Here is a 9,649-nt window from a genome sequence, read left to right on the forward strand (position 1 = left end):
GTGTGTGTGTGTGTGTGTGTGTGTGTTTGTGTGTGTGTGTGTGTGTGTGTGTGTGTGTGTGTGTGTGTGTGTTTTGTGTATAATATTAACAGTAATATATATTATTTCACGTGTTAAATTATCTGCTTATATAATATATAAATATATTGCCGTACCTGAATGTTGTTTCACGATGTAATGAAAGTTTGTTGACGATCAAATGTGGCAGTCATAGCCACACCCCTATTCTATATCGTTGGTCATGACAGCGACGCACACGTGTACTATATATAGTAGTCCCAGAACCGGATTACACCAGCAAGAAAACCCTGCTTATCTCACTCTTGGTACTATAAAGGGTATGCTAACACATACGACGCGTCTATAACCTTGCCGAAGTATAGCAGTACAGGTAAATATTACTCTGTCGAGATCACGTGACGTGTCACGTGGTCATTGTTGCTTGATCGTCGAGACGTTTTGTTGTTATTTTGATAAGAATGAGTGCGTGAGGTTATTGTCTGCAATGGGAACGTTGTAAGGGTTGCAGACTGCAGCTGTTGAGATAATATAAGATGTGTTCCGCAACGCTGGTTGATTGATAGTAGATTGTATATTTAACGTTTAGCCGCGCAGTGGTGGTGCTGCTGCTGGTGCTGCGGCTGCTGGTGCTGCTGCTGCTGCTTGTGGTGGTGGTGGTGGTGGTGGTGATGTTGGTGTTGATGATGATGATGATGATGATGGTGGTGGTGGTGGTGTTGATGATGATGATGATGGTGGTGGTGGTGGTGGTGGGTGTGGCGTTACCGGTGGCGTTGGCGGTATAATAATTGGGTGACGTATATTTAATATAGAAAGGGTAAAGTCGCGAGTGGTTAAATGTGAAAGTACTATTCTGTGTAGGTATTTCCCCCACGCATGTGTATTGTGTCCAGATATATACGACAAGACCCAAACATTGTCACACATTTAACAGTTATAACGCGTATTATAAACCTAAACGTTATCAAGATCTGCGTTCGCGCATATTCAGCATTTCCAAAGCGAAATAATAATTGGGTGACGTATGTTCAATGTGGAAAAAGTAAAGTCGCGAGCGGATAAATATGAAAGTACTATCCCAAAATTATGCGTTAATAATATGGTGCTAACCTTACCCGAATTTCTTTAAGATTCGTGTTAGCGTATACATGTACAGTATTTTCTAAGAAACATACATTATTGTATTGTATTAATAGCATATGTTGTACGTAATCGCGGCAAGGTAACATGTATGCAGTTACACTTAAAAATATATAGAAACAACAAGGTTCAAATGATGTAATTAAGAGATTTTATTTTGCTTCAAACACAATACAACCAATAGGATTCGTGATAGCTCCAGTACAGCTCTAGTCTGGCAATTATCTATGCTCTCATTAAAATTTTAACATGTAGAATTACAGAATAAACTTAGCGAGGCTCACACATCTGTTAAAAATACAACTGCAAGAGTTATAGCAAGTAGTATTACTTTTCATTGTAATTTTCGGCACAGTAATGGCAATCAATATGCATAGCTGTGGACCCTCTCCGCGACCCGGCCCGATACGCTGAGGATGCAGAAGCAGCCGTCGCTAAGCTGAGAGTTGCTGCTCGTAGCTCGGGATTCTCCATACGTCCTGCTGCCGTAAGTAAAAACAATACAAACTACATTTTACGAAGTGACAAGATACTCGAATTCTAGCAAATTAATTACGAGATCCCCCAATATTAATCTTTCGTGGCTTTCATAAAATTTGTAACGTTACTGCAGACTAAAATCTATAACACGACAATGTAAGCACATATAATTAGTTGTGTAAAGTCAAGATATTATCGAGTTTTGTGCACGCGTTTAATAGATATATATCTGTTTTTTTTATTTTTATCTCAGGCAATCCGCCAGCGCGGCTGGATGGACGACGAAGAATAACTTCTGATTGAGACGCATCATTTAGTTGCCATAGCGATGATAGAGCTGCTTGCTTGACGGAGTGGATCCCCGTGACTGCCCCAGACATCTCATGACGTGCCTCAGCCTCCTCCAGCTCAGCCTGGGCCTTGCGGTACTTGGCCAGGTTCATGTTGGCCACCTCCTCGGCCTCGTCGATCTGGCGCTTGTAGAGCTTGATCTTGACGTTGAGTCTGTCCATCATGTCATGCATGTGAGCTTGATTCTTCTTTCCGTCATCAATCTGCACGGAAAGGTCCCTGACGCTGCGGTCGGCCCTGCGGTAGTTCTTCTGGGCTTCGCTGAGGCGACGGCGTTCAGCATCCATCTCGCTCTCCAGCTCGCGCACGCGATGCTCCAGCTTGGCGATCATCTTCTTGCCTCCCTTCAGCACGTTGGCTTCAGCCTCATCCAGACGGACCTGCAAATCCTTCAGCTGGCCTTCTACAGACTTGCGGGCCTTTTCAGCGTGGCTGGCGTGTTCCTGCTCCTGGCGCAGCTCCTCTGCCAAGCGTGCTGCATCAGCGGCGGCGCTTCTAGCTTTCTCATCAGCAGCCTTGAGCTCATTGACGGTCTCATCAAGATCGGCTTGCATAGTCGTCATGTCACCCTCCAGCTTTCTCTTGGCGGCGTTGGCAGACGAGAGATGGCTCTCGAGATCTCCGATGTGATTATTTGCCTCATCTAGCTCAGCTTCGACTGCGCGGCGGTGGCGCTCTGCCGTCTCCAGGGAAGTACGCGTCTCCTCCAGCTCACCGCTGATGGCATTGCAGCGGCGCTCGCTGGCTCCCAACTGTTCACGCAGCTCGTCGCGGGCGCGTATTTCCTCCTCAAGCTGTGCTAATAGGTCAGCGAGCTCGCTCTGCAGCCTCTTCAGGTTCTTCTGAGCATCGGCGTTCTGGCGGTTGGATGCGTCAAGAGCAACCTCCAGCTGGTTGATGTCCGTCTCAAGCTTCTTCTTCATGCGCATTGCCTCGGCTCTGCCCTTGGCCTCAACCTCAAGGCTGGCTTGCATGGAGTCAACAGCGCGCTGGTGGTTTCTGCGGGTCGTCTCAAACTCATCGTCCTTTTCTGCGAGACGTCTGTCAACCTCCTGGCGGATCTGGTGCAGTTCGAGTTGACCACGGACGACCTTGGACTCTTCTTGCTCCAAGGCAGCCTCGGCCTCCTCTAGCGCTGCCTGTAGTTCTTCCTTCTCCTGCTCGAGTCTCCTGCGGGCCTTGTCCATCTCGTGGACGCTCTTGCCTTCCTCGCTCAGCTGGTCAGTGAGGTCCTTGATTTCATCAGAGAGGTTTCTATTCTCCCGCTTGACAGATTCCAAACTGTCGGCTGCCTCTTCCTGGGAAGCCTTCGACTTAAACAGCTCGGTGGACAGGTTGCGGCATTCGCGTTGGGATGCCTCAAGCTCGCTAGCGAGGTCATCGCTCTTCTGCTTCCACTCGTAGATGGTCTTGTCGAAGTTGCGCTGGCGCTTCTCGGCGGCGTTGGCTGCGCTGGTCGCACGCTCCACTTCAATTGACATGTCATCCAAGTCATTGGCGAGCCTCTGCTTTGCTTTGTCGAGATGAATATTCTTCGCGTGTGCAACTTCGAGTGATTCTTCAGTTGCTTGGAGCTTCGCTTGGAATTTACGCCTGTTAATCAATATGATAATAATACAATAATGTAAGGGCAAAAGAATTTATAGCGCAGAAACTATATAATTATAAATTACGATAGCTTCTAGCACAGGCACAATTATATTCAAATGTAATTTACATTACTAGTTGAATGCTGTCACTTACTTGAGCTCCTCGGCCTCCGGTCCGCCACCTCCTAGCCCCTCGCTCTCAACTCGCGCACGCAGAGTGTTGAATTCGTTGCTGACCTTGGCCAGTTGCCTCTGCAGAGAGCTCTTGCCCTCAGCCTCCTCTTCTAGCTGTTCGCGCAGCTGCTCGGCATCGTGTTGAGTATTGCGCAGCTGTGCCTGCATGGACGCCTTCGCCCGCGACTCCTCATCAGTAGAAGCTCTCGCCTCCTCCAACTGTGAGGATAGCTGTGCCTTGACTCTTGTCAGCTGGCTTAGCTGAGACTCGGCTTCCTCCAGCTGCCTCTGAAGGTCGTTGTTCTCGTTGCTCGCCCTGCTCTTCTGCGCGTTCATGTCATTGATGGAGCGCGCTGACTCATCTAGCTTGGCGTTAGCCTCGCTCAGCTGGGTCTCAAGTGCCTTTGCCAACTTTTCGGCCTGTGCCCTGTTCTTGCTGACGTGCTCCATGTTTGCCTTAAGGTCATCCACTTCCACCTGCTTGTGAGCTTTTTCTTTATCCATCCTACACAAGAAGTAAGGTCATTAAAACGACAAGAAAATTATTACATTAATAACATTTAGTCTGCTCGTGTATAAAAGAAAAATAAATTAGTATCAATAAAAACAATTATTCAGGACTTAAATGCGAATGATTTGACTGTGTGGTTCATTCTAATGGAAGATCACGTACTTAGCCTTGTTCTTCTGCAACTGGTCGATCTGTTCACCCATCTCGCTAACAGCATCGTTCTGCTTCTTGCGCAGAGATGAAATTACAGCCTCGTTCTGCAGAGCCTGCTCCTCAAGGTCACGACGAAGCTTGGCCAACTCAGCCTCGCGCTTTCTATTCAGCTCGACCTGGGCGCTGGTGGCGCCACCTGCCTCCTCGAGGCGTTCAGTGAGCTCCTCCAACTCGCGAGTTGCATCGGCCCTCTGCTTCTCAACCTTGGAGCGGGCTTGTCTCTCGGCTTCCACCTCTTCTTCGATCTCCTCCGTGCGCGCCTGAAGTTCCTTGATCTTTTTCTGCAGCTGGTGAACGATTCCTTGTTCATCCTCGCATTTGCTGCCTAGGCCGGAAAGCTCCTTGTCCTTTCTGCGGACGGTTTCCTCGAGTTGCTGCTTGACATGCTCCAGCTCATCAATCGCCTCTTGTGTCATCTTCAGGTCGCCCTCGACCTTCCTCTTTGCCTTCTCCACGTCTCCACGGACCTTCTTCTCGCGTTCGAGGTTGTCCTCCAACTCATCAAGAGTCTGTTCCAGCTTGGCTTGGACCTTGGAGAGGTGATTGCATTTATCCTCTTCCTTCTGCAGATCCTCGCTCGTTCTCTGCAATGTACGAACCGTAATATCATGACCGGGTACCTCTAGTGTAGCTATTATAAATGCATAGAAATTACAGCTGATAATCGTGCTATGTACTTACACTCTGCTGTTCCTGTGCGCTCTTCTTCTCCTTGTTTCCCTTAGCGATGAGTTCCTCCATCTTGGCAATCTCCTCGTTCAGCTGCTTGATTTGATGTTCCTTCGCATTCTTCTCGCTCTCCATCTTCTTCAGCGCACGTTCTAGCTCCTCGATCCGGTTCTTCAGGTCATTGCATTCAGATTCGACCTTCCTCTTAGCATCACCGACAGAGGCAGCTCCCTGCTCCTCCTCGGCTAGGCGGCCTTGTGTATCATGCAGCTGCGATTCCAAGTCGTGTTTCTGCTGCATCAGCTTGGTTGCGCGCTCTTCAATGTCGGCAATGGTTTCAGCTTCGTTTGCGACGCGAGCGTACAATTCCTCCTTTTCCTTAGTGATCTTAGCAACCTGCTCTTCACTTTCCTTACGCAATTTAGATTCCTTGGACAGTTCCTTCTTGACCTTTTCGAACTCTTCCTTCATCTCCTTGATCTCATCCTCCTGGCGGGCAATGCTCAGCATAGGCTTCACCTTCGTGTACAGCTTCCACCATGGCCAGTTGCGGCACTGAATGTACTTCCTGACGTTGCGCTGAATGACAATCATTGCCAGACGCTGGGCCTTCATTACTTGGTAGAGAGCTCTTGTCTGGTTTCCACGGACCCAGGCCTGGGTGAGAGTGATAATACGAGTGATGCGGTCGTCACGCAGTTCCTCAAGCTGACCCAGAGAGCCGGCCTTGAAGAAGACCTTGGTATGACCGAGCCTGTACATTGCCGTGTCCCATTTCAGCTCGGAGAGAATGGCTGCACTTGCATCCTTACTGTCACAGAACCCCTCTGGGACAGCACTTGGTGCCAGAATCTTGTACCTGTGTTAATTTCACGAATATTAAAACTATTTTATGTTTTTATACTTATGATATTATGGAACTGAAAGAACATGACTTATCAAAACATTGTTGTGGCACACGAGATATGGAAGTTATTATGTTTACCTTTGCTTGAAGTCTCCATATACCAATCTGTTGGGGAAGCCCTTGCGGCAAATACGGATTCCTTCCAGTACACCGTTGCATTTCAGTTGGTTCATGACCAGTGCGGCATCAAGAACACCTCCTTCCTTGTTCTCGTTGGGAATGATGCAACGCACGAAATGAGGCTGGGTCGCATGTAGGGTTGCCATCAGCTTGTTCAATTGTTCCTGTACAACAGTAACGGGATGCTGGTAGCTCCAACCTATCTCCATACTATAATACCGCTTACTTTATTATTCTTTGTTACAATCATTTGTTTAATTTAGGAATGATGTTATTATGTAAATCATAACGTGTTAATTTTGCCAGAAAGTCTTACCCTGTAGAGAGCAGATACTGTCTGGAAGGCGGATCCCTTCTTCCTCTTTCCCTTTCCACCAGTGTCCTCATCAGCCAGCAGCTTATCAGCAAACAGCTGGGCAAGCAGTACATTGCCATGAGACTTGGCGAATGTGATAGCCACGGTGTCGTTGATAGGATCCTTGTTCTTTTCCAACCAGTGGTTGACGTTGTAGTTGACGATACCGGCGTAGTGGACAATGCCAAAGTGAGCCTCGACCTGTCCTGCCTTTGGCGGTCTCGGCTTGATGAAGCTTTGGGATTTGCCTAGATGGTTAACTTGCATCTTGTCCAAGAAAGTCATATCAGTTGCTTTGGGGAACATAGATTCTTCCTCAAGGATAGCGAATACCCCCATAGGCTGAAAGATTCAAGAAAAAATGTAATTTCATTATTATTTAGTTTTCGGAACGTTTTACTTAGGTCTATCGTTTCGTCTAAAATGGCCATTTAGAGTTGTTTGGAGCAGGAGTATCAAACTACCTTTTCAATCATGTCAATGCAAGCCTGGAGATCAAGACCGAAATCAATGAAGATCCATTCGATGCCCTCACGCTTGTACTCTTCCTGTTCCAGAATGAACATGTGATGGTTGAAGAACTGCTGCAGCTTCTCGTTGGTGAAGTTGATGCAGATCTGCTCGAAGCTGTTGAAGTCGAAAATCTCGAAGCCAGCAATATCCAGAACGCCAATGAAGAACTGCTTCTTGCCTACGGTAGCGAGGGTTTTGTTCACCGTTGCTACCAAGGCGCGGAACATGCGGTCGTACATAGCCTTGGCCAGAGCGCCGACACCGTTGTAGCATTGCTCCTTAGTCTGACCCTTGGTAACGTACTCATTTCCGACCTTGACGCGTGGCTTCAGGATACCCTTGATGAGGTCAGCATCAGAAAGACCCAAGACATGGGCGACCTTGCAGGCTGCTTCGGTGCCGTCGGCTTCTGCCTGCTCCTCCCTGGGCCTCTGCTTGAACTTCATGACTCCCATGTGCATGACAGCGCCGACAATTTTGTAGATGTCCCATTTCTCTCTTTCAGTGAAACCCAAAATGTCGAAGGCTTCCTGTGAAAATCATGCGTGAAGTCGTATAACTACATGCTGCTATGTTGCTATTATACCATGGTGAGAATTTGTCGTGTAAACACTTATCTAAGCAAGAATCTCTTACAAACGTTTAAACATTAATATTCATGGAACTGTTCACTCACAAGATCATAATTTGTTATATTTATTTGTTGTTGTTTTTTCTAAGAATTCTAAAATATATTTATGTCTAGCATGACTCCATGCATAGAAGACACATGGTTTACTGATTATAACGTGTACTCACGTCGGTAAGTTTCATCTCCTCGGCGTCATCTACTCCGTCGATATAGGTTTTACCCTGGGCGATGAAATAGTAGGTGCTGACGTCATTTTGTAGCAAGCATTTGTCTGAAATTGTACAACGTATCATTTCGTTAACGTTCAATTCGTTCTATGTTATGTCCCACATTCGATATATTTTGCTAATTTCGAGTATATAAATTGTAGCAAATCTTAATAGTCGATCTTATCTACACCTTTCATTCCATCAATAGCACCGGATGGCAACTGGTAGAAGATGTGGTAGCTACGCTCGAGCGGGGCCTGGGACACGACACGTGACTTCTCCAGCAGATCTGCAGGATGAAGGTAAACGTATATTAATATGAATTGATGAGGAATTAGTGAACATATTATGTATACATATATCTTTATGGGTAATATTGTTTATTTATTACTCGTTTATTGTTTACTCGTTATAATGACGTGTTATGTACTCACAAGATTCAATATCGGCTCCAGCCAGCTTTCCTGATGGCCCGAAGTGGATGCGGATGAATTTACCCTGAAGTAAGACGAAATTAATTATCATTAAAGCGATACTGACGACGGATATTTGTATGCTGTCACATGATAGATCGCTCCCTTCACAAGCTAAGGCTTACGTAGACATTACATCAGAAGTCTATAATAGAGAGTATTATATATATAATATAATATATATTATATAGACTATTATATAATCTATATTATACACTCCTCATTACATAAAATCTTCACAATAAAATCTAATGTAAATTAGACGTATACTTACGAAACGAGAAGAGTTGTCGTTTCTGATAGTCTTTGCGTTACCGAAGCTCTCAAGCACGGGGTTAGCCTGCACGATCTGATCCTCCAGACTCACCTGTGAAGAGAAAATTTAATCACACAGACGCCTAACGAATGCCGTTAACAAGATGCATCTCACACGTGAGATCATCAGTAATACAACTGACTATATGCACGTGGCTCTATCAACCCTTGACTGGTATATAGACAAGAGCGTATTAAGAGCGTACAACGGTGAAATGCTGAAACCATGTTGCAGTATTAGTCGAATTAAGCAACTTTGCCCGTTTTATTTCGATGATTCTTTGCATTATTATTATTTATCGATAATGTATAACCAACCGCTTGTTCCTACGATGTCCGTAGGCTGAGATATTAAGCGGTGAAATTCTAGTATTTTGCCGAAAATCTAACTAGAGTTCACTGCGAGCTGCGACTGTCTCTCGCTTTGGCGATAGCTTCGGGAAACCTCGCGTGTTTCCGTCATTCATTCACAAATGAAATTACTTTTCCTTCTACTATTTTAGATACGAAAGACAGTCGCAGCTCGCAGTGAACTCTAATTCGATTTTCGGCAAAATACTAGATCTTGACCGCTTAATATCTCAGCCTGGGGACATCGTAGGAACAAGCGGTTGGTTTTACATTATCAAGGACGGATAGTTGAATAATAATACCGCAAAGAATTGTCAAAATATAACGGGTAAAGTTTACTAATTTCACTGAAACTACAACATGGTTTTTTTTATTTCACCGTTGTACGCTCTCCTTCTTAATATGCTCTTGATATAATCTATTGCAAATTTAACTTCATTGCATTTAGCAAACGAAGGCAGCCAGGTGCAACAAACCTTTGAAGCTCCTGCCTTCTTCTGTCCAGATGCGGCGACGAGGGCGAAGTAGGAAATTACTTTCTTCGTGTTCTCAGTCTTACCGGCACCAGACTCTCCTCTGTTTCACAAAAATGCCAAAATAAATAATATAATGATATATATATGTATA

The 9,649-nt window shown here is 45.7% G+C and overlaps 1 protein-coding gene across 1 annotated transcript in view; it reads right to left on the bottom strand.

The window, feature by feature from the left end:
• LOC106808681 (myosin heavy chain, muscle-like) overlaps positions 1 to 9,649 on the bottom strand; it is a gene marked incomplete at its 5' end in the record, with an annotated part of 12,283 nt that overhangs the window by 793 nt on the left and 1,841 nt on the right. The window contains 12 exons of the mRNA XM_014811504.1: positions 2,061 to 3,585; positions 3,736 to 4,260; positions 4,429 to 5,063; positions 5,161 to 6,007; positions 6,134 to 6,339; positions 6,492 to 6,872; positions 6,995 to 7,573; positions 7,842 to 7,945; positions 8,074 to 8,172; positions 8,318 to 8,381; positions 8,631 to 8,723; positions 9,499 to 9,598. Of these exons, the coding sequence (XP_014666990.1) occupies positions 2,061 to 3,585; positions 3,736 to 4,260; positions 4,429 to 5,063; positions 5,161 to 6,007; positions 6,134 to 6,339; positions 6,492 to 6,872; positions 6,995 to 7,573; positions 7,842 to 7,945; positions 8,074 to 8,172; positions 8,318 to 8,381; positions 8,631 to 8,723; positions 9,499 to 9,598 (5,158 nt within the window). The remainder of the gene's footprint in view (positions 1 to 2,060; positions 3,586 to 3,735; positions 4,261 to 4,428; positions 5,064 to 5,160; positions 6,008 to 6,133; positions 6,340 to 6,491; positions 6,873 to 6,994; positions 7,574 to 7,841; positions 7,946 to 8,073; positions 8,173 to 8,317; positions 8,382 to 8,630; positions 8,724 to 9,498; positions 9,599 to 9,649) is intronic.

This window comes from Priapulus caudatus, unplaced genomic scaffold, assembly GCF_000485595.1.
Source record: "Priapulus caudatus unplaced genomic scaffold, Priapulus_caudatus-5.0.1 Scaffold296, whole genome shotgun sequence".
Lineage (NCBI taxonomy): Eukaryota > Metazoa > Priapulida > Priapulimorpha > Priapulimorphida > Priapulidae > Priapulus > Priapulus caudatus.